A 26,042-nucleotide genomic window follows, 5' to 3' on the forward strand; every position below is an offset into this window, starting at 1 on the left:
AATAAATTCAGACAAGGTCGCAACCTCAGCTATTAGTGCACAAGAAGCTTGAAACGTCTCCCTAAAATTGCACCTGTTGGTGTAGTTTTATAACGAGTTTTTTTTTTCCTTTAGGAGTAGTGTGAGAGAGTCCAAGTAAAGCAAATGAGCTTATATTTGTTGTTGTTGCTGTTAATCTGGAGAGCAGAATACTTCAAGGAACATTCCACGAAGTCTCCCATCCTTGTACATATCATAGCATATAGTTTTTTTAAGGTTCAAACAACCACAGGGACAGGAAGCTAAGAACTAGAAAGAGATAAAGGACAGTGTAGCACCTTCTTCTCCCTGGCACAGACATCACTCGCCACTGCTTCCTATCAACCGACCTGTGGTAAATGTGAAGTATGCATTTCTCGAGACCTTTGAAAGTGGAACCCATTATCTCAATGTGGATTTTAAGGGGCCCTCCCCTATAGTTAGAAAATATCTGGCGTAGTATAAGCTCACTTGATAAACAGAGAACATATCTGAATTATGCCTGTCTTAAAAGAGACCATTTTCTAACTTGCTTCTTTTCTCTTTACCCCATCCCTGAGGAGACGATGACAGAAAAGACATCAATGACATTAGGTAAGTATAGGCCCCCTCCACTGGTTTGAGACAGGAAAAAACTATTTTTTCCAGAGAAACTAACCACCATCCTTTGAAACATAAAATGATGAAAATAGCCATCACCAGGGAAGAAAAAAGACTGGATACATGTGAGCTCTTGAGATAGATTTGACATCCACATCCTGAGTGAAACCAGACTTCCTTCTCAAGCTCAAAGAGCGGTGACTGGGCACATCGTGTCCTGCAAAAGTGCCTCCTCCTTACACAGTACAGATAACAGCTCCCCATTTGGCAAAGCAGTGGTCATTTGCACCTACATTCTCTAAACAAGCAGAAGACATCAGCAGCTGAAGAATGTCCCTTACGACCTCTGCCTCATGGGCCCATGGTCAGTGCCTGTAACACCCATCATGATTAACAAGGATAAAGACAGACACTTCACACAAGTTGAAACAGCCTCACTGAGCAGCGCTGAGGACTGAAAACAAATTCTTGTGGGAAACTTCAACATACATGTGAAAAATGATACTGACAGGTGATGAAAAAGCTCTGGAAAACTGAACAGTTTTGATTTTTGCTCCTCTGTGGAGTTCCTGGCCACAACATATAAGCATTAACACCTTTTTACATATAGGACTAAAGACAGACACTGGGGGTGCACCTGTGACCTAACAGCGGCAATTCTTCGCTGAATACGTGGACAGCTATACATGAACAACATCTACAGGATGCAATTATGAAAGTAACCTGAAGTGTTAATAGGAACTTTCTAAGGAATGCAGTATTATCAAGGGACACAGAAGTTCAAAGAATGAGAAAAGTGACGACCAAAATTTGTATACAGGAAGATGAGGCATCATTTGGTCTTTTCTTTAGCTCATGGAGGATCCATGATGTGGCCCGGAAAACTGGAAAAAGGAACGCCATAATAATAAACTTCCACGGAAAGCATGAATGGAAGTACCAACTACAGCAATGACTACTGCCAGAATGCCCTGACCAAGGTCCTTCCAAACCAGTACCTGACCAAGTGGCCAGGCATGTACCACTGATACCCACTTGCTTTTAGTCCCTGCTGGGGAACAGAGGATGATCTTGGCTATTCATCTATAAAGCTCTGTCAGAAATCATGCATTCACCAAGTATCAAGCACCATCAAAGACCGTGGAGATCCATGATATTACCAAGAAAGATTGGAAGACAGTAGGACAGAAAGACCTCCACGCCCTCCCTTTCGCCCACAGTCCCATGCCTGGGTAGTATCTGATTCTCTTTTTCTTTGCCTCCCACATTTGAGTAGGCGCCAAGATCTTTCATTAACAACACCTCCCGAGTTCATGTCCTTCCTCTAGGTGACCAGCACCACTACCCCCGTTACAGAACCACCCTCCAATTACCACTAGTTCTAATCCATTTTAGATGCTGCAGCCAGATTAATCTCCCAAGGCAGAAGAAAAATCGTAGCAGCCTTCCTCCTTGAAACTTTCTCTTTTTTGTTACTCTTCATTACAGAAAATTTCAAAAATACATAAAGGTAGAGAGAATTGTGTAAGAACTGTGTGCCTATCATCCAGCTTCAATAATTAGCCCCTCATGGCCAATCTTGTTACCGCCATACCTCAACCCACTGGATAACTGCAATCAAAACTCAGACATCACACAATGCCATCTGTAAATACTTTAATATTATTCCCCTTCCTTACATAACTACAAGGTCATCAGCACAGCCCCCCAAAATCAACAATCATTCTTTTATATCATCAAATTTCCAAATCAATGTCAGCAGTCTCATGGTTCTCCTATCATCATTATCTTTTTTCTTTTATTTACAGTGTGCTTGCATCAGGAGAAACATAATTTAAATATTGTGATTGGTTAATATGTTTCCTAAACCTCTTTTTTTTAACACCTTTATTGGAGTATAACTGCTTTACAATGGTGTGTTAGTTTCTGCTTTATAACAAAGTGAATCAGCTATACAAACACATATATCCACATATCCCCTCCCTCTTGCATCTCCCTCCCACCCTCCCTATCCCACCCCTCTAGGTGGTCACAAAGCACCGAGCTGTTCTCCCTCTGCTATGCGGCTGCTTCCCACTAGCTATTGGTTTTACATTTGGTAGTGTATATATGTCCATGCCACTCTCTCACTTTGTCCCAGCTTACCCTTCCCCCTCCCCGTGTCCTCAGGTCCATTCTCTAGTAGGTCTGCGTCTTTATTCCCGTCCTGCCCCTAGGTTCTTCATGACCTTTTTTTTTTTAGATTCCATATATATGTGTTAGCATACGGTATTTGTTTTTCTCTTCCTGACTTACTTCACTCTGTATGACAGACCCTAAGTCCAACCACCTCACTACAAATAACTCAATTTCGTTTCTTTTTATGGCTGAGTAATAATCCATTGTATCTATGTGCCACATCTTCTTTATCCATTCATCTGTCGATGGACACTTAGGTTGCTTCCATGTCCTGGCTATTGTAAATAGAACTGTAATGAACATTGTGGTTTAAACCTCTTTTAAGCTATAGGTTCCCCCTTCGTTACTTTTTCTATTTTGTCTTGTTGGGTCTTTTTGGAATTGTCTTGTTGAAATCTTAGTCTTTAACTTGGTTTTTAACCAACCTTTAAAAACTTTCATTACCACTAGTCTTCATTTATATCAAGTTCCATTCAAATCATATCTAAATGTGGTCATTTTCAAATATGTTCACAAATTCTTTGATATTTCTCTCTTCAAACAATGCAGCTTATTAACTACAGTCCCTCTGAGAGTGGACTCAACTTAGTGACTCACTTCTAATGAGTAGAATAAGGCAGAGGTAAAGGTGTGTCATTTTCAAGACTCAGAAGGCCCCGTGGCTTGAGGATCACTTGCTCGGGGAGAAGCCAGCAGCCATGTCGTAAGGAGGCTCAGGCAGCTCTGCAGAGAGGTCCGTGGGGAAAGGAAGTGAAGCCTTCTGCCAATAGCCATGGCAGTGAGTCATCTTGGCAGTAGGTTCTCTGGCTCCAGTCGAGCCACCCCTGCTGACTGCAACCTCATGAGAGACTCTGAGCCAGAGCTTCCAGCTAAGCACCTCCTGGATTCCTGACCCACAGAGACTGTCAGACAATAAATTTTTATTGTTTTAGGCTGCCAAGTTTGTGGGGACCTATTACACATCAGTAGATAATAAAGCAGTCTTTCTAGTGTCACATCATTGCTTTTCCTAGAAATGCTCTTCTCCAGTTCTTTGTGGTCAAGTTTAACCATCTTTTCAAGCTCAGAGATAACACTCTCCAGAGCCGTCCCTAGTCCTCCACATCCCCAATGCTCCAAAATCTATCAACAATTGCTCCCTCCTTTGATTTTTCTAGAGAACTTTGTATCTGGTTCTAAGCCAAGCTGTCTAAAACCAATTTGGCCAAAGTAAAACCAATTCGTCCAACCCCCACCTGCCTAAGATGTGTAGTTTTAACATTACAGTTTTACTAAAGTCGCTATTCCTCAAACAGCCCAGGCAGGCTCCCGCTGGGAGCCCCACACTTCCCGCTGGGAGCCCCACACTTCTCCATGATTCACACCCTCACCTCCTCTGGGCCTTTGCTTAAATGTCACCTTCTCAGCAGAACCTTCCCTGAAAGCCTATTTAAAACCACCAGGGCCCTCACTCCTTCCCATCCCACACCCACCCTGCACTCCCTGTCCATTACTGCAGTTTTATTTTCTCCACAGCACTTACCGCAATCTAACATATGTTTTAATTACACCACTCATCAATCGTCTCCCCCCTTCCAGACTGTAGGCTCCAGAAAGGCAGACATTATGTTTAGTTTTCAGTGCTACATCCTGAGCCCCTAGAACAACGCACGGTACGTAGCATGTGCTCAATAAAAACCTGAATAAATGATCAAGACTGCAGCATTTCATATGCCACACAACGGATGCAACACTAACTACACATTTTGATATTTTAGGTGCCTTTATGTCTACAAGCATTTTAAGAAGGCTTAATTTCCTCCTTCACTAAACAAAAACCAAACCAAACCTGAAACACCCTAAAGTAGGCAATATTACAAATAGGTAACTTAAGAACTGTTACATTTCTCAAAAGGAGTCAAAATGGTCCTATCATATGTGCCTCCTTGACAGTCTAAATTTCAGGTGATCGTGTCATTACCTAAATTCATCAGTGGGCCAACTGTACCCCTTCCTTTGTACCCCTCTCAAGTGATAGCTCATCTATCGTTTCAAAATCTCCTTAAGAGCAGAACTGGATCTTGTACATCTTAATACTCCCTGCAGTACCCAGATAACAGGGCAACTGACAAAAGTTTATGAGGAAAACATCAGAATTGTTAGCATCTTGGGCCATCTCTTCTCCTCACCCCACAGCACGCAGTAGGCACGCCCATAAACACATGCCTATAACAATGCGATCGTAAAAACCATTTTCATTCAGCAGATGAGGTCTCTGAAGCAAATTATCTAATGACTTTTATTTTCCCAAAGCCAAGTTGGAGCTGAAACCTTAGCCTCCCCCTTGACTCACAACATTCTTGTCTAAATTACACTGCTGCTACCAAAAAAAGAAAAAAGGGGGAGGGGGGAAAAGGTTGTTCCTTTATCTGACATCTGACATATGGTTCTCACTAACAATCCATATATATACATCATAGAGGGTCAAATTCTAACAGGGGATGGTGATATTCAGGATAAATAATGTCGCTTGTAAATGACTTCACAGCTTATGTAAGTAATAATGCTAGGAAAAAAATAACTGCAATGCACAGTAATCTGACTCTTGATTGCCAAGGCATAGCTCAACACAGAATTGTTCTGTTTTTAAGATCCAGAACAGTGCAGGAAGAGAGATGTCGAGCTATGATATAATCAATGCTTTATATTATTTCAAAGACACATGTTCTGACACAAAAAAACACTACTATCCTTTAGAGAAGGGGTCAGCAAACTACGCTTCAGGGGCCAAAGCTGGCCCACACAGGCTATTTCTGTATGGCCCATAAGCTAAGCATGATTTTTACATTTTTAAATGGTTGAGAAAAAAAATCAAAAGAATAATATTGCGTGCCATGAAATTTATATGAAACTCAAATTTCAACATCCATCAATAAAGTTTTATTAGAGCACTCACACTCATTCACTTAAGCATTATCTATGGCTGCTTTTGTGCTAAGGAGGGCAGAATTGAGAAGCTGCAACAGAAACCATATGTCCCACAAAGCTACAAATAGTTACTATCTGGCCCTTTACAGAGAAAGTCTGCTACCCTTTACACTTCAGGGCATGGATGCTGGAGCCTGGCTGCCTCCATTTAAAGCCTAATATGTATTCTCCTTATTCTGCCTCTATTTAAATCCTAACACTTATTATTCACTTATTAACTGTGGACCCTGAATACATTACTTAAGCACTCTGCACCTCAGTTTCCTCATCTGTAAAATGGGGTTTGTCATGGCACCTACCTGATGGGGTATCACTGTGAGTTATAAATAAACAATCATACAAAGCATGTGAAACAGTACCCAGCATGCAATAAGCAGTTACTAAGTACTGGCTATAACTACAATTCCTTCTTGTTGAGGGCTGCAGGATGTGTTTTCCAGTTGAAATGGTAGCAAAGTACTTAGATTCCAGCACAGCCTCCCAAATCTCTTTATCATGGTAGAATTGAAGAATGAGGCAAGAAGAAATGAGAGGGAAAAAATGAAAAAAGGAAAGAAGAGGACTGAGGAGGGAACAAGAGAAAGGAAAAAGTTATCAGGACCCCACTCATCAGGGACAGTAGGTGGCCTACTCAAAGGGGAAGTATAAATTAGGATAATTTCATCTGTAGTAACAGATTAAATAACTTCTGTGGGCTGACGGGATACTAATCACCAGGTGGAAGCTATCCCGGGGGGTTGGTGGGGAAAGCATTCAAAATTCCAAGCAAGTGACTTACAGATGAACTGCTGGGTCATTTTTAAGTTGAGAACTTCCTGTATTTTACATTCCTAGACAAATGACAAGTGATAGCTGCAGTAATTCTGCATCTTGTTATCCATGTAGAGTAGCTAATTAAAAGGAAACAATTTGTGTAAGGACGCTGTCCTTACAGAGTTCTCATTTCGTTCAGAATAGCACTTACTTCCTAACGCTAAGAAAAAAAACCATGTTCCCATAAATAAAACACAAGCTCATTCACCAAAAATGGACCTGCATGGCCAACTGGGAGGAAAACATGGTGTTTAATAGAAGATACACTTAACCTGCTACCAAGGTGGAGAAATTCTCTTTCCCAGGACTCACTTTCACTTGAATACCTTCTCTGTGGAAAGATGAGTTCCTACCTTTTCCATGTACCTTTAAAAATCACACTCACTGTTTCTCCTTTTCAATTATGACTTCAAAAACTCTAAAGCACCCCCCACCTCAAAAAAAGAGAATTGTTTAACTCACAACTCCACCATAACCAAACAACTACCTTTATTATTCCCTTCCAACCTTGATCCCCTTAATCCTCACTACTGCTTTGCTTAATGCTTATGGTAAATCTTCTCTGCAGAGGCTAAACACACATATCGAGTATTTTTAAGACACTTGGTGTGTAAACATAACACGTAAAACCTTAAGAAAAGGAAGGAAAGAAGAAAAGGAAAGAAGGACATTACTATCCAAGTGATTTCTGCAAATTGTGCAGGAAAAGAAGAGTGATTTAAAGCAATGCACTTAAGATGCTCCCGAGCTGGAGGCAAGTTCAAAACACTCACTGAGAATGTATCTGCTGGGAGAGTCCCACTGAAGGCTTCGGCTTGAGGGTCAAGGTCATCTGGGCCACAGGACTGACTCTTGGTAGAGTGTCTGCCTTCTTAGATGAAGTGTGCTTTGCTGCTTGCTCAGGAGGGACCCAGGAGGAAGCAGCCACAGGACTCTGCCCTCCAAACACTGGTGACGAGGTGTCCTGGGCAGCTGTTGTCTCACAGGCTTTGCCCTTGGTCCCTGGTTTACACACACAGAGTTGAGGCCGGAGACACATCCCTCCATTCTGACATGGAGGAACACAGCTTGCTGCAGAAAGAAATAGAAGACACACTTTGAAGAAAAGCATTGTAGACCTTACTAATTCTTCCAAAGGCTTACCAGTAGCATCGGGCTATCCCTCAATAAAACAAAATGATGATGATGTTGATGATGATGACGATAATAGATAATATTTATTAACGGCTTCCTATGTGCCAGGCATTATTCTAATAGATATCAACAAATTTAACCCCCCAGCAACTGTTTTAAGTAGATATTTTATTTTGCTCATTTTACTGATGAAGAAAGAGGCACTGGGGTTATATAATTTGCCAAAGGTCACACAATCATTAGTAAATAGAAGAGTTGGGATTTGAATTCAAGTGAACTGGCTCCAAAGTCATCATTCTTAACCGCTTTGCTATGGCTGCCACTCAGAAATGCATCAGAAATACAGGAAAATAAAAGAAAGTACTCTGCCCTTCTTTTTAAGTTGTGTTCTGTGGCTTAAGTTTAAATTTTAGGTATCCAAACAACATTTGGCAAAAAACAAAAGCCCAATTCCAAACCCAAACCCCCAAAAGTGTTACAGCCTTCATCTTGCATAAGCTATCAGAGCTTGGAGTGACTGTTTCAGAAATCTAGTCCAACCTACCTTTTTTTTTTTTTTTTTTGAGAGAAAATCCAAGGGCAGAAAGGTTGAGTCAACCTTTATATATATATATATATATACACACACACACACACACACACATATATACGTGTATATATATATATATATATATATGCATAGATTTTTTTCTTTTTTTAAGCAAGTACATCCCTAATCTTATAACAAAAGGCAACCAAAAAGAAACAACCTCGTTATCTCCTATTAACTAGGATGCATGTACTTTGAATCACCAGACTTGTGGCCAAGCAGTTTTAAAGTTAGCAGGGCTATGGGTCATGGGTAGGGTGAGTGGATTTTATCATAGGCAAGGTCCCCTGGGAGTTTAGATGTTACTGACTTAAATTTTATGAACATCATAGGCCTATGAACATGATTCCTTTCTTTATTTGTCCAAATTAATTTATTTAAATGAACCTTTTGCTATCAGCCCACCTTTGACTTAAACTTTTTGTCCTGAAGCAGATCCCAGTACTAAACCCATAAAATTCAGCACAAGGTTTAGTCTACAAACAATCACAAAATAGATGAGGAATATGAACCAGAGGAGGCTCAGTTATGGAGGAACCAAATGACCAAGACCTAAAAGCCCTGAAACCTACTGATTTTCTATAAACAAGAGATGATACTTTTCCTATCTCCCTACAATTCCTATTAATTACAGCAAATAATGATAACAAACGGCTGTCAAGTGTCAGAATACCAGGCTGACAAATTTTCTAAAAATTTGTAAGGATTCTTGGGAGAAAAAAAATAAACGGAAAGAAAAATGCAGCCAGCTCCTGAGGTGACCTTGGGGTAAGTTACTTAAGCTTGGCCTCTGCACCTGTACAAGTCCAGGGGCAGGGGGGAGGGCAGTAGCTGCTTGTTCTAAAATGGTCCCTGAGGGCTCTTTCCATATTAGGCTTCTAGAATTCAAAGTCAAAAACTATGCAATTCTAAAGTTCACGATTCTAATTTATCAGCGTTTTCCTGGCTGAGTGATGAACATTAGGTCCCTACTCGGCCACGGTTATTTATGGAATGTCACAGGAATGGAAATGGGTTCCACCCAGAGAGAACAGAAGTGGCCACAAGCGAGGACTGGATGGGGCTTTCAAAGCTGAGACTCTGCCAGAGATCACCACCCCCCCAGGCACTTTCATGTATACATTCTCTTCATGCTTTCAATTAGAAACATGTTTCAGTTTAACATCTGAGAATGATTTCCACTTCTCCTCCCTCCCAAGGTGTACTGCAAATGCCTACAAATCTACCAGGACGGCTGCACCGAGCGGCTCACAAAAGCTGGTACCTAGATGGAAGCCAAGCATGGAAATCTTCCCCAAACCACCGAGAATATGCAACAAGGGCCTATCTTGAGGAGGACGTGGATGGGTTAGAAGGATAACAGGGTAGCGATTTTCTTCTAACTCTTCAAATTTTGCACGTCGTAGGGTGAGGGGAGTGGGGAAAGAATAATTAAGGAAAAAAATAACTTTAAACTCACACAGAAAAGAACATAACAGTACGACTATATACAATAACACCCTTTCACACTAAGTCTGAAAAGACAAGGAGAATGATTAGACAATTTCCTCTTCCACCTTCCCCATTGGGCTCCAACAGCAGCCTCCCGGAGCACGCAGACAGGAGGGGCTGGCTTAAACTGGGGGCAGGGACAGATTCCCTAATTGCCAAGACAAGCCCCTCCCCTGACACGAAAAGCAAAACTCACGTTCTGCAACCACATTTTGTCAAGCCCTTTTTCGTGTGATATTTGGACCTTGTGCAATAGCGGTTCCCACGTGTCAACTTCTCAAACTGTGGTGCTTGGACCAGCAGCAGTATCACCTGGAAGCACTTTAGAAATGCACATTCTCGGGCTGCCCCTGGCCTGCTAAATGCCAAACTGGAGCCCAGCAATCTGACCGCCCTCCAGGTGAGTCTGATTCTCACTCAAGTTTGAGAACCACTGACACAGGATTTGGAAATTGGCAGCCTTCCACCAGTTTTTTGAGAACTTGCATTTTTATCACTGCAAGTTTGGTATTTTCACACTACAGTGGCTTTTATGTTACTGAATTCTTGCCGTGACAGATGTGTTTGTCTTATGTTGCCCTTCTGTTTTTAATGCAAAAAATTAAGTTTCTTCCATGTGACCAAATTCTCAAGATAATTATGGGTCCCCTCCAAAAGTTTATACATTTGTCACCATCTACTTCATGGCCAATGTAAAAATTTGTAGGCATTTATGAGAAAACTGTTATTCTTTTTTTTAATTGAAGTATAGTTGACTTACAGTATTACATTGGTTTCGGGTGTCAGCATAGATATTTAGTATATTTACAGATTACTCCATGAAAAGGTATTATAAGATAGGGGCTATAATTCCCTGTGCTATACAATATATCCTTGTTGCTTATCTATTTCATACATACTAGTTTATATCTGTTAAACCCATACCCCTAATTTGTCCCTCCCCCCTTCCCTCTCCCCTTTGGTAACCACTAGTTTTCTGTGACTCTGTTCCTGGAGAAAACTGTTATTCTAACTGAGGTTCTGAACCATGTGAAATATTTTAACTCTTACAGAAGTTCTTTAAAATGTTCTCCACCAGTTGGTTCTGCATTTGCCTGGCCAGCTGTGGTTGAACACAATGAGTAAACACTACATCAAGATCTTATCAGTGGGACTTCCCTGGTGGCACAGTGGTTAAGAATCCACCTGCCAATGCAGGGGATGTGGGTTCAAGCCCTGGTCCGGAAAGATCCCACATGCCGCGGAGCAACAAAGCCCATGTACCACAACTACTGAGCCTGTGCTCTAGAGCCCACGAGCCACAACTACTGAGCCTGCACCTTAAAGCCCACGAACCACAACTACTGAGCTCATGTGCCACAACTACTGAAGCCCACGCGCCTAGAGCCCGTGCTCCACAACAAAAGAAGCCACCGCAATGAGAAGCCCACACACTGCAAGGAAGAGTAGCCCCCGCTCGCCGCAACTAGAGAAAGCCTGTGCACAGCAATGAAGACCCAACGAAGCCAAAAAAACAAATTAATTAATTACTAAAAACAAAAAATTTTTTTTAATTAGAAAAAAGATCTTAGCGGTGGTCTGGGCAGTGGTTCTCAGGCTTTGCAGCACATTAGAATCACCTGGGGAGCTTTTAAAAACTCTCAAAACCCAGGCCTAACTCCAGGCTGATTGAATCGGAATATCTGGGGGAAGGGGCTCATACATCAGTTTTAGTTTTGTTTTTCAGTTTTTTAACTCTCTAGGTGATTGCAATATGCAGCCAAACTTGAGAGCCAGTAGGTGAGGGAACAAAATCCTACAAGACTTGCTGGCAGACTAATCTTCCCGAAGTGCAGCTCTTTTAATTTTTTTCTCTGTTTAAAAATTTGCAAAACATTTTAGCTGCCCTTGAGATACATTCAAGACCCTCTACATCTGGACCCCAACCGCCCCTTTCCACCCTCAGTGCCCCCTGGTCCATCCCTGCAAAAGTTCACCCCTTCTTGCCTCTGCACACCCGGTGCCCTGTCCTGAAACACAGGCCGGCCCCTCAAGCTCTTGCTCATCTGAAAGCTCCTCCTTCTCTGTGAAGTCCTTCCCAAACGCCCACCCCGACCTCCTGCACCATTTTCATCATTCACTTCACATTTCACATGTACTGTCACATATATTAATCATCTTTTAACAAGGCTCTTTTATTTCCCAACTAGAATATAAGCCGTGAGGTCAGTTATAATTGGCTAACGCAAAACTTTTTGTACCCAAGGACAGGAGCCTGAACCTCATCTTGGTTGACTGATGTCAAAGTACTGCCATTTCTTTCCAAGTATGTTGGGATTGGGCTTCCCTGGTGGCGCAGTGGTTGGGAGTCTGCCTGCCGATGCAGGGGATGCGGGTTCGTGCCCCGGTCTGGGAGGGTCTCACGTGCCGCGGAGCGGCTGGGCCCCGTGGGCCGGAGCCTGTGCTCCGCAATGGGAGAGGCCGCAACGGTGGGAAGCCCACGTACCGCAAAAAAAAAAAAAAAAAAGAATGTTGGGATTTAAGGACATCTATAAAGGGAAGATAATAAGTGGGCTCTTCATCATCGGATGAATGGATAAAGAAGATATTCCATATATACAATGGAATATTGCTCAGCCATAAAAAGAAACGAAATTGAGCTATTTGTAATGAGGTGGATAGACCTAGAGTCTGTCATACAGAGTGAAGTAAGTCAGAAAGAGAAAGACAAATACCGTATGCTAACACATATATATGGAATTTAAGAAAAAAAAATGTCATGAAGAACCTAGGGGTAAGAAAGGAATAAAGACACAGACCTACTGGAGAACGGACTTGAGGATATGGGGAGGGGGAAGGGTGAGCTGTGACAAAGCAAGAGAGAGTCATGGACATAATATACACTACCAAACGTAAGGTAGATAGCTAGTGGGAAGCAGCCGCATGGCACAGGGATATCGGCTCGGTGCTTTGTGACCACCTAGAGGGGTGGGATAGGGAGGGTGGGAGGGAGGGAGACGCAAGAGGGAAGAGATATGGGAACACATGTATATGTATAACTGATTCACTTTGTTATAAAGCAGAAACTACCACACCATTGTAAAGCAATTATACCCCAATAAAGATGTTAAAAAAAATAAGTGGGCTCTTAATCCATTACATAATAAAAACTACGTCTCTGGATTTGGTTTGCCAGTTGTTCAAACAGTCTCCAATCTTTCAAAGATGTTTTTAGATCAAAATTAATATTTAAATTAATTTGTACTCTGCTCATGTACATGGTCTGCAGTGGCATTTAGCAGTATGCTGTTAAACAGTTTCAGAAGCCCAGATCCAACCTGTTCTAAAAGAACTTTGAAGGGTAGGGGCACTCAGAAACAAACTGCTTGTGGATTCACAGAAAAGAACATCACAATGGGCTGATAGCCGTTACAAGGTACTAAACCTCCAGTACAAAAGCGCATCAAGGGAATTAGCCTAAGACATTCAGGTGCAGTAGGAAAAAAAGCTTCTGAGAGACACTCAGTTTGCGAAAAGGAACCAGAAGTTGGGGGGAGCCCACCATTCATTAAGTAGATAATCCTGTAAGATGACTTCTCCTCGAGATAAGCACAGTGAATTAACCCCCTACCCCGTCCCCCATTCCAAACACAGAACAATCATTTTTAAGATTGTTTTCATGTTAAAGAAACGGATTTCCATGATGGAAACAGGTGGCCATGATGGAATAACTGTTACCAAACAAGGCTTTTTTTCCATAAACAACTAAGAAACTGGATGAAAGATATAAGACAACTGTTGTTAGATACCAGACAACTGGCAAGAGAGGACTGTGAATCCTAAGAGAAGGGCATAAAGAGGGGAGCCCTAGGATCACCCCAACCACCTGCAGGAAGCACTCGGCAGATCACCGTGCAGGGAGGGAGCCCACGCACAGCGTGATGGAGGCTGAGTGGCTGGAATCTGCAGGGCAGAGTCCTAGAGAGGAGAGACCTGCACACACAGATAGCCCAGAGATCTGCAGAGGGCCCCGGACTCTGAGCTGCACAGGCATAGGGTACAATAAACTACCCAGGACCTGTAAGCTGCAATTTCCCAGTCCTGACCCGCCAGAGTCAGGACATTCAGTACAGACCCCAGAATTAAACTCCCTTTAAGAGTAAAACCTCAATATCAAAATCAGGCAAGAACTATACACAGAAGAAAACTCTGATATAAATCACAGTTAAGAATATAGATGCACAATTCCTAAATAAAATATTAGTAAATCAAATACGATGGTATTTCCAAAACAGAAAAGCAAGCCGAATTAATTCCAGAAATATAAGGATGGTTTTAAATGTCAGCAAATCTATCCATGGAATTCCGCATGTTAAAAAATTAAAGGAGGGCTTCCCTGGTGGCGCAGTGGTTGAGAGTCCGTCTGCCAATGCGGGAGACGCGGGTTCGTGCCCTGGTCCGGGAGGATTCCACATGCCGCGGAGCAGCTGGGCCTGTGGCCGCTGAGCCTGTGAGTCCGGAGCCTGCGCTCCGCAACGGGAGAGGCCACAACAGTGAGAGGCCCACATACCGCAAAAAAAAAAAATTAAATGAGAACTTGTCTCGATGAATGCATAAAATTTTCCAATAAAATTCATCACTTATTCATAATAACAAACAAAAACTGTTAGCCAACTAGGAATACAAAGGGATTTCCTTGTTCTGGTAAACAGTAACTACAGCAAATCCCACACACAAAGAGTATACCAAAACCTACAGCAAATACTATGAGGAAACTGTAGAAGCATTCCTATCAAAGCTGGAAACAAGTCTAAATGCCCACAATAACCTCTACCGTTGATGTTATATTGTAAGTCCCAGCCAACCTGGCAAAATAAGAAAAAAGAAATAAAGGTCTAAGGAGTAGGAAGGGAGAAACAAATGGACCATTATTTTAGTTTACCTATGTGTCTATGTAGATAATCCAAAAGATTCTACAAACTACCATAACTGATAAGAATGTGCTACCAGTTCAGAAACAGAAAACAGATGAATGAAATTTAACAAAAAGCTTAGAAACAGACTCAAATATAAATGGAGACTTGCAACATGATGGAGAAGGTATAACAAATCTACAGAAAAACAATGGACTAAAAAACTGGGGTTGGAAAAGAAAGAGCCAACCATCTAAAAGAATCAAAACTAGATCCCTACCCCACTTAAGAATATACAGGGCTTCCCTGGTGGCGCAGTGGTTGAGAGTCCGCCTGCCGATGCAGGGGACGCGGGTTCGTGCCCCGGTCCGGGAAGATCCCACATGCCGCGGAGCTGCTGGGCCCGTGAGCCATGGCCGCTGAGCCTGCGCGTCCCGAGCCTGTGCTCCGCAACGGGAGGGGCCACAACAGTGAGAGGCCCGCGTACCGAAAACAAATAAGTTAAAAAAAAAAAAAAAAGAATATACATACCAGATCTTTAAAATTTTTAAGAGGAAATGTGACAGAATATCTTCATGGTTTGGGGGAAGAAAGAATTTCTCAAATATGAAACAGTAAGTAAAAATCCAAAAGAATTGATTAACTTGACTAAAACAAAATTTAAAGATACCATACAAAACACTGAAACACAAATGATAAAAAGAAGACAACCTGCAATATATTTAACAAAGGATTAGTAACCAGATGTATCAAGAATTCCTAAAACTCAATAGGAAAAAAAATGGACAAAGGACATGAATCAGCTATTCACAGATGATGAAATGTGAAATAAATGTGAGAAGATACTCAACCTCTCCAATTATCAGAGAACTGCAAATCAAAACAACATTGAGATGCAATTCTACACCCAAGACACTGGCAATAAGTCTGTTACCACCAAGTGTTAGCAAAGATATAGGGAAATGGGAACTCTTATATACTGCTCATGAGGGTAATTTGATACTCACCTCTGTGAAAAGCAATATGGCAATATTTAGTAAGGTTATAATGTGAAAACCCTAATACCCAGCAATTTCACTTCTAGGCTGTCATGTGCTCAAGCAGACATATACAGGAATGTTCATTGCCCACCAATTATAGTAGGAAAATAGTGGCACTGATAGATGAATTGATAAACTGTGGTATTTCATATAATGGAACAGTATACAGCAGTTAAAATCATGATCTAGATCTATATACCAAGCAACATGGATGAATCTTTTGAAAATAACATTGACTGAAGAAAGTAAATTATAGGATGCTACTTTATACTGTTCTTTATATGATAATAACTGTCCATGTAATTTTTAAATACATAAAGCAATACTCATTGTTCTTATGGATACATAGGAAATCAACAAAAGCATAAAAATACGTACTGGAGTCACACTAAATTCATGACAGTGACACCTCAGGGAAGGAAGCAGAACAATTCTAGAGAAGGAAATGGGTCACTTTATTGGAATTTTTTTTCTTTAAAAAAAAAAAAGATGGGTAGAAAGTATGACAACAGGTTAGACCTGTATTCACTGTGGGTAGTAGATACATAGGTGCTGACTATGGTAGCCTTTTTACTTTTCTGTATACCTTTCAATTTAAAAAAATTTTTTTAAATAAGCCAACAAAAGGCAATTGAGAATTGAAGACAGTTAAAACCTGACCCTTAATGCCCCAAACAATACTCTCAGAGTTCTTACACATTTGAATCCTACGCCAATTTAACAAGCTGATCCTAACGTTCTTTAAAAGTTCAGTGACTGTATTTTTAGGAAGTATCCCATGCCCTGAAGCTTAGTCTGTATTGCTCTTATTTCCAAAAAAGTAACTCTTGATTATATTTAAAACTCGTCCCAGCCCACACAGGGCAAACAGAGTGACTCTCTGCCCCTTGCCTTTCTCTCCAAACAAGTTGCAGCATGTCGACTGCATGTGTCCCAGGGAGAAATGTGAGTCTAACTGTGTCTTCTGTGATCAGAGACAGCAGGTGAGAAATTGCTTTGCTGTATGTGTCTTCACAGTAATTCCCAGCTGCCCTTTGAAGTCATTCAATAACACTAAGTGATATCAGATCACAAGAAACATAGCATGAGGTCACACAGTTTCATCTACCTCTCACTCTGTATGCTCCTTGTACCAAACCCAAATAAAATGCTGCACTTTCATTGCAAATGTCTCTGGGTCCGCTTCCTCCCAAATCCCTAAGGAGCAAAAAAATTGTAGTATAACACCCCAATGCCTTTTCTATCCAGCCTTGCGAAATAATGAAGAATTCCACGAAAACGAATGTTCTAGACAGGTGAACCATGCACCAACACATTTAATAACTCATGGGTTTTGATCGTTATGAACATCTCTACGAAAAACCTCAGATGTGTGTGTGCTTTCACTGTTCTCTCCCCTCCAAGCCAGGCTCTCTCCCTACCCTTTCTACGCCGTTTGCTTTTCTAATCTACTCTCAAGTGACAATTTAACCAAGCAGATAGTCAGATGGTTGAGCACAGCACAAATTACATGGGATACAAGTCACAAAAGTTGTGTGCAGAATCTCATGGCTTTATGAGGAGTTTACTGCCTTTATGTCAAGGACTGCACCCTCATCTGCCTGATTCCCCAGGAGCTGTGTTCTGGAAGGTGGAAGTTCTGGAAGTCTGAGCTCAGCAGGGGTAGCTTGTTACCATGTGATTTAATTTAAAATAGATGGTCAGCTGAGGCCAAACACACTCCTCCCAATGCCATGGGTAACTGAAATCACTCACGGAGTATAATATAATTAAGTCATAAGTCATGTAATGAAAAACTACCAGCAGTTTTTCTGGGTTCTGTTTCTGGTCTTATTACTGCTGTTTTATTTTTTTTTTTAAGTCAGTGAAAAAGAAAACAAAGTTACAGATCTACAGTTTAGACTATGTAAATATTTAATTTAAAATAGCAAAAGAGAAAAACCAGAAATTTTTCAGAAAATGCTATTATATAGAAAGAACTGATAAAAGCTGTCTTTAACAAATTAAGACCAAAATCAAAAAAAAATGAAAAAAGGCCAGAAATAGACAATTAAGACAAAAGAAAATACAATTAGTAAATAAACCTGTGGTATAATGTCTACATTAATTAAGTCATCAAAGGAAATGCAAACTAAAACAAGGAGGTACACTATTATGGCTAATTAATTTTTAAAAGACATGTAAGAGTATTAATACAACATGTCACAAAGGTGGTAGTAAAATGATACAAGTCTTTTAGAAAGCAGTTTAACAATATGTTTCAGTAGCCTCATTTCTAGAAATTTACCCTAAGAAAATAGTTTAAAAAAGGAAATAACTATACACATACATATGTCCAGCTGTCCACAGCAGTGTTATTTATACCAATGAAAATGCAAAAGCAGCATATAGATTGAGTAAAATATGTCATTACAGCCTTTCAAAATTAGAATTATAAAGTGATACTATAAACTTTTAAATGTCAATACTATTAATGTGAATAAAAAACACAAGGTTATATTGCTATTCAGTCAGCCATTCATTAAGTACCTTCTCTAGTAATAGTATAATTTTTATTTCGTGCACTAATACTAGCACGTATGTATAATAAACACAAGTTTCTGACAAATCTTGGGTTTTACAGACTAAACTATTATGCACATATAAAGTATGATTATAAGTAATATCTTTATAGTTCATTGGAAAGAAGACCATATATTTCTAAATAATAAATCTTTAATCTCTGTTTTAGTACCATCATATTTCTCCATTCATTATTCAAACATTGAGTCCCTCCCCCTTATATACTAGCACTGTGCCAAGTACTGTAGATAAAGATGGAGAAGACAGAGCTTCCCTGGTGGTGCAGTGGTTGAGAGTCCGCCTGCCGATGCAGGGGACACGGGTTCGTGCCCCGGTCCGGGAAGATTCCACATGCCGCAGAGCAGCTGGGCCCGTGAGCCATGGCCACTGAGCCTGCACATCCGGAGCCTGTGCTCTGCAACGGGAGAGGCCACAACAGTGAGAGGCCCGCACACCGCAAAAAAAAAAAAAAAAAAAAAAAGATGGAGAAGACAAATTTCCTGCTCTCATGAAGATCAGAGTCCAGTAGGGAAGACAGACAAGTATATATATAAAAAAAATCATCACCATACAGTATGTGTTAGAATAATAAAGGTATAGAAGAAATGAGGAAGGAAGGGCCCTAAGTGGGCAATCAACAAATATTTTGAATTATTATATTCAAGGGACCAAAAAGGATACAAAGAATTCTCAGTATGGTTTGTTTCCTTGAGGCAATATAAAATTCTCCCTGCCCAAGCTCACCTACTGATGGCAGCAGGCAGTGGAGTGAGATGAAGCTGGACTCTGGAGTCACACAGACCTGAGTTTGAACCCTCCCCCCAGCCCCAGCTTGTGCCCTAGGGCCAGTTCCAAGACTGACCTGTGCCTCAGTCCCTCACTCGAAAAAATCCCGAGTGAAAATTCTGCACTCCATTTTGCACCAGGCACTGTCACATGCCCTGTGACTAGAACTGTAGAGAAGAAAACACTGTCTCTGCCCCGTGGAGCCCAGCCAGCAGACCAACAGCAACAGTGATTATAATTATTACAAGCATTCTGGAAGGGGAAGACAGTGTGTGGCGGGGAGGCCATCCCTAGGGGACTCGGGGTATTAGAAAAGACCTCTCTGAGATCATGAACTTACTATGAGATCTGAAAGCTGAGAGAAATAAATAACTCCTATGCCCAGTCCCAGAGTGCAGGGCCAAATGTTAGTGGTGAAACCTGCCACAAAGCTGTCAAGAAGCAAAATGCAAATTGACTCTACTGATTCCAGAATGACTTTTCGTAAGAGATCGAGTTCAGGGGAACAGGGAAGGAATTACCATATATTCTTAAATGTATGTGTCCAGAACGCTGATCTAGTACGATTTAATGTAACCGGCAGAGACATTACCCTGTAAATCAGGAACAAAACACGGATGCCCATCATCACCACTGGAACTTAACACCGTTCTGGATGTTCTGGTCAACTCAGTACTGTATGCGAGAGAGGCGCGTGCCAAGCCAGCTCCTGCACTGCCAAGGCGAGTGTCCACGGGTACAGACTATCTATAAAGCAATCGGCCATATATAAGATTAAGCCCTAAGAACACTCGTGCCGTTTGTATTTTATCATTCCAAATCTAGGAAATTTTATATTCAAATCTGTTCACTGCAGTATTACAATCAATATGGTGGTAAAAAAATAGAAATATCTTACCCATAAAACAAAGAATAGATAAAAATCATGAAATCTGATTACGTCATCAAAAACGACGTTTTAAAAACATTTTTAATGACATGGGATAATGCTTATGATGTAATGCCAAGATAAAAAAAAAACACACACACAAAAAAGCAACCCTCCTACTCTCTCTAGAACTCAGACCACTCAGCCTTGCATCTCTGCCTGTCCAGAGTCAGAGTCCCTGGTCCCCTCCTGGCTGCTAAGGTGGGCCTTGTCCCTTCTCGACCAAGAGCAGCGCTGGGTCAGTCCCTCCTCCCTCACCACCTTCTTCCTTGGGCTGAGCCGTCACCCCAGCAGCCTCCTTCCGACCTCACCATCAACCTTCTCAGTCTCCCTCCGGCTCCACTTTCCCTTCCTGATCTCTCAATGTTGACATTTCCCAGGGTTTGCTTGGTCCTTGGACCCTTCTGATGACCTCATTTAGTCACGTGGCTTTGATTTCCACGCAAACTGTACTCCAGTTCGGATCTCAGGCCCTGTCCTCCTACTGTGAGCTCCAGGTCTCCACGTCCAATCACCTCCTCAACAGCTCCGAGTGGCCGTCTAACAGGAGCTCAAATCTACCACACTTTGATTCCCCTCCTCCCACCAACCCCCAGCTCCTCCTCAACATTCAGCTCCTTAAAAGGCGCCACTGTTCGCAAAGTTGCTCACCAAGTGTATCAGTTAGCTAGTGCTCCTGTATCAAAGCACCGCAAACTTCACGGCTTAGACAACAGAAAGTCACCGTCTCACAGTCTGGAGGCTGGAAGTCTGAAATCAAGGTGTGGGAGGGGACGGTTTCTTCTGAAGGCTGTCCTATTGCTCTCTCCAAACTTCTAGTGGCCTCGGGAATTCCTTGGCTTGTAGAAGCTCTCCTCACATGTCTTCCCTCTATGCATGTCTCACCACCTGTCCTCAAGCCCTTCTCCAGGCCACCCTGTCCCCTGCAATCTATTCTCACCAGGGCAGCCAGAGGGATTCTGTTAGAACCAAAGTCAGATCACATTGCTCCTCTGCACTAAACACTCCAAACGCTTCCAACTCACTCAGTGAAATGCAAAGCCCTTATTTTCACAGCCTGCAAGTCTCCACCACCTCTCCCATGTCACTTCCTAGCATGCCTTGAGCACCATACTCCTGTTTCACTGGCTTCCTTGCTAGTCCCCGGGCAGAACACGCCTGCTTCCACTGCAGGGCCCTTGCACTGGCTATTGCACTGGCTATTCCTCCGCCTGTAACATTCTTCCCTAGATATTCACGGGCTACCTTTCTCACATCACTCAGCCTCCCTTGTGACTGTCCACTCCGAAACAGCAAACTCTGGGCCTCGATTAGTCTGCCTCATTTTTCTTTAAAGCACTTATCCTTAACCCAACATTATATTATTTATCTATTCATTGTCTGTTTCTCCCATTAAAATATCAGCTCCTCAGGCAGAAAGACGATTTTGATAGCCGCTTTTTCCCTTGGGTTTAGAATAACGTCTGGCTCAAAGATAACTAACTGCTGAATAATGAACACATGAAGGAAGGCTGGAAGAAAAATATACTAATGCTAACATGAATTATATACCTATGAGTGGTGAAATTACACAAGTTATTAAGTTGTTGCTTATACCATATTATACTTTCCATATTTTCCACAATGGCCTATTTTTACTTTCATAGCATGGCAAAAATCAACAATACTTTATTGAAAAGAGATGTTCATTCACTTAATGGCGAGTTTAAACATATTTAAATTTTTAAGGGGTGTAAGTCCTTCCATCTAAATAATATGGGAGACAGAGTACCATACACTAGACTTTATGATAACTGTACTATATTGGAACACTGAATAGTTTTACTTTGAAACTTATTCTTAACATACTATGACTGAGTAATATGTCTAGCACTATTATTTACATGTTTAACCTGTTAGAAAAGCTGACTTCTTTTATTTTTGTCAACCAAAAATGTTTTTGAAAATCAGAGCAATAAAAAATAAACATTATTAGGCCAAAATGACTGCCAACTTGAGAATCAAGTATCTGAAACTTGGATTACAATAAAGGGAAAAAAAGACTAAGACAGAAAACATAACTTTACTCTGATTAGGGAGTGTCACCTAGTGGTAAAGAGCCTACTGAAGCCAGGCAGCCCAAACCAAGCCCAGTGCAGACACTGACTAGCTGTGTGCCCTTGGGTATATTTTTATTACTTTTTTTCCATCTCAGTTTTCCCACCTGTAAAATGGGAGTAATAAAAAGAAGAGGGTTTCTGTATGGATTAAGTGAATGCATATATGCAAAGCACTAGGATAGGGCCTGCTTCAGAGTAGGATTTGACAGGTGTCAGCTATTATTATTATTCCACACATCAAATTCGTCCCATACGTGCCCCAAAATAGCCTTTAAGGAAGCTTTTGAGAAGCAGGTCACATCTATATCTGGGACAGAATTTTACTTCTACCATTAGAATTTTAAACTTATCCAAGACAGGCTTTCACACTGAATCAAACATAATAAGCTAACTTTTTTCCTTTCTTTCCCACATTTAATCATCCAGAATAAAGCTGTCGGTGGCAAAAAAGTGACAGAGCGCATCATTAGTCCAAAATAAAATATTATATGGTTGTTCTCATGCTCAAGACTCGTATTTCGAAACAAATTCTCTTAATTGAAAATAGAATAATAGCTACATGAATGACACAGAGCCTTTAAAAATTACCCTTTATTTTGACAGCATTCCTTTAGGTAAATTAAGAGTATTATGTGACCAAGGATGGGAATACCCTGGAAGAGATATAATCCAGGCCATGCAAAGCCTTTCCTTGCTAAAATAAAAACACTTGCAAATGTCACTGATGCCTGAGCATCAATGTAGAGCACAAACATTCGATGGACTGTGGACACAGCCCCAGCTACAGGGATCACAATAATTGGGCTCTAAAACCCAAGATGGGAGCAACAATTGAAGCCTCACTGTGAAATATAAGGCCATGCCTCTAAATGGAAGGAAGAAGCACAGCAGATGATGCTATTTGCAAACACGTAGCCCTCTGACGACTAGCTCTATTATTGTGAAATGTGATATAACCATTTTCAGAACTGAAGCTGAAATAGAACTAAGAACTTCAAGGGCCCATCAGCAAGCAGTTGAAAGGAATAAGCAAAGCTCTGTTTTCAAAACTTTAATATAAAAAATTAAAATTGTTTAAATAGCTTTTCTTATTTCTGACATCCTTCAGAATAGAGAAATTATTTTAGTAAACATTGTGAATGTAAAATGCTCCTTTTATCTATATACTGGGCCTATCTTTCATATGCATTTAAATTTTTTTTTTTACTGAGTCAATCTCTCAGGTCCCTTCTATAATATCTGATCATCTCAGAAGTGAAAAAAAAAGTATAATCAGCAAATAAACAGAAATTTTAAAATTATTAGGAGGAAAATTAACAAGAATGATCTTTCTGTTAAAGTTGTCAATTTTAAAATAAACCATTTCCATTTGAAACATGATGCCAAAAGTGCTAAATAATGGATGATGATGACCACAGGGTGTTACTATTCCCAACTTCTTAATGTTTTTGTGTTTTCCAAGAAAATAAAGCATATAAATTTTAAAAGATTTAATTCAAGTAATTGTTTTCATTGTTCAAAATATGCCATGAATAACCTACTTATTTTAGTAGTTATTTTATTTGTTTCTGTTTTCTTACAAAGTAGAACTGCTAAATTTCCTGCTAATCAGTTCGGGAAAAACATAAGTAAGAGAAATAAAGTACAGAAACTTTACACAATTCTTAAGTAGAGATTTTAGTAAACTGTGAAAAATACAATAATCACAAATGTCTCACAACTGCCTGTTTAACAGACTGATATGCGGTCAGTGTTCTCAAGCCACAGTCCCCCAAAGATCACATATTCCAGGTACCCATTTTTTTTCCTTAGATTTATTCCCATTATTTGGTCATCACCAGCTCACACCATGATTAGGCGCAGGCTTCTGTGGAGTGAGAATGAGGAAGACGGACTACTGTGGTTCTTTGTGGTAGCTAGTCTCTAAAGATGGTCCCAAATCCACCCCCATGCTGCTCCTCCCATCAAAAGGTGGACCTTATGTCCCTCCCCCTTGAATCTGAGCTGGGTCTAGGACTATTCTACCAAGGAAATGCAGAAGTGCCCTGCTGAGAACCTCCAAGCCCAGGCCTGAAAAGCCAGGAAGCAATACTTCCTCGCTCTTGGAACCCAGCTGCCATGTTAAGGGGAAGCCCAGTCAACCATAGGAAGGGGCCCATATGGAAGAGAATTGAGGCCCTCAACCAACAGCCCCTGCTGAGCTCCCAACCAACAACAGCCAGTGTCATCTTGCGAGCCATGTGAGTGTTCTAGCTGATGCCACGTGGTACAGAGACAGGCCATCCCTACTGAGCCCTGCCAAATTGCAAAATCATGAGTAAATAAATGATGGTGTTTGTTTTAAGCCGCTAAGTGTTAGGATAATTTGTCTCACAGGAATAGATATAAATAGAAACAATGTTCCTGAAGAAGAGTCATCATCTCTCATTCCAGGGCTTCTGCTAATTCTAATTCTACCATGCTAAATTATCCTGCATTAAGCACTTACAGACTGTGGTTGTGTAATCAAGTCTTCAAAATAAAAATGAGCATAGAACCTCCTGAATCCTATGAAGCAGGCAGAAGACCCACACAGGCCTCTGTATCTATGCATTTTCAAGCACTGAATATGATCAAAGACAGACAGCTTTCCAACAATTTCCTGGCCAAGTTACCAAGTACAGAAAAATACTCATCTTTGATAACAGTAGCCACAACTGAGTACTATTATTACAAATTTTATGTTATATATACTTTACCACAACTTTTAAGATAATGTAATACACACCAAAAAAAAAAAAAACCCACACACTGTACACTTTAAATGAGTGAATTACATGGTATGTGAATTATATCTCAATAAAGAAGCACCTTCCATAAGGTCCTACACACTGCAAACAGCCCAGGTCACCTTCGAACAGCTCTATCTTAAAAAGACTTTTCCTGATATTGTGTTAAAATTTGCCTGCCCACAGCTTTCATTCACCGACTCCCCTTTCCGTAGTATTTGAAGAAAGCTCTACCGTCCTGCCCATGGCTTCTTCTCTCCTGACTCAAAGATACCCATTCCAGCAGCTCCTTCTCAGGTCAGCACTGCGGCACCTCCATCACCTGGCTGCACAGCTCTGAGTATATTCCAGCAGCTCCCGGTATTGGAGAAGACCATGAGCTTTGGAGTCAGAATGCCTAGGTTTAAATCTGAGTTCCATCACTTACTAGCCACATGAAGCTTCAATTTCAACATGTGTAAAATGGGAGTAGGGGAAGGAAGGCTCACCTTTGGGAAGCAGCGAGGCAGGGAGTGAAATCAGGGCCCGAGATGACGATCACCTGTAGTCAGAATGACTCTTGCAAATCTACTTAGTATGGGCAACACACTCTCTCTCAAATGTCTTTCTGCATTTAACAAGCCACCATTTCTTTGTTTAAACACCATCTCTGTCCCTCTGCCAAGCACATGTAGTAATTCAAGCTCATTAAGTGCATGAATGATGCAACTTCACTAGAACAGAACCCACCTCAATGTTAATAAGCAAGGAGCAACAGGGTCTGGAACCCAGGAAGCCCACCAAAACGACTAGCTTCTATCATTCTATCTATTGCGATTCCAGGGGGGAAGGACAAAATCTAATGTGATGTTTCCAAAGTGGTCAGCCCAGCCAACATGGGACAGAGCAGACCTACAAGTGGGACAGTGATGGGAACGGTTTCGTGAAATGTCATGCCAGCACCTCGTTTTCTGTTTCTGATTATCTTCCACTTCCTTCAGTTGGCAGGTTAGAGAGATCTGGAACATCCACCCCCAAGAGCACTGTGCAGAAGAGACTCGGTCCTCCCCTTCCAGGACATTCCCGCCCGGTGCCCATCAGTTCACACTCACCTGCGAGTACTCATCCTGATTCTCAGCCCGACCCAGCCTCACGGGCAGAAAAGGGAAGAGTGGTTCTACCTGACGCCATCCCAGCA

General features: G+C 41.3%; 1 protein-coding gene across 9 annotated transcripts in view; it reads right to left on the reverse strand.

Annotated features, from left to right (window-relative positions):
• LTBP1 (latent transforming growth factor beta binding protein 1) overlaps positions 1-26,042 on the reverse strand; it is a 419,895-nt gene that overhangs the window by 356,418 nt on the left and 37,435 nt on the right. For all 9 annotated transcript variants that reach the window (XM_027113416.1, XM_027113415.1, XM_027113421.1 and 6 more), the window contains exon 3: positions 7,350-7,647. In XM_027113416.1, the coding sequence (XP_026969217.1) occupies positions 7,350-7,647 (298 nt within the window). The remainder of the gene's footprint in view (positions 1-7,349; positions 7,648-26,042) is intronic.

This window comes from Aethalodelphis obliquidens, unplaced genomic scaffold (assembly GCF_003676395.1).
Source record: "Aethalodelphis obliquidens isolate GAN/ISIS:26980383/991018 unplaced genomic scaffold, ASM367639v1 scaffold12, whole genome shotgun sequence".
NCBI lineage: Eukaryota > Metazoa > Chordata > Mammalia > Artiodactyla > Delphinidae > Aethalodelphis > Aethalodelphis obliquidens.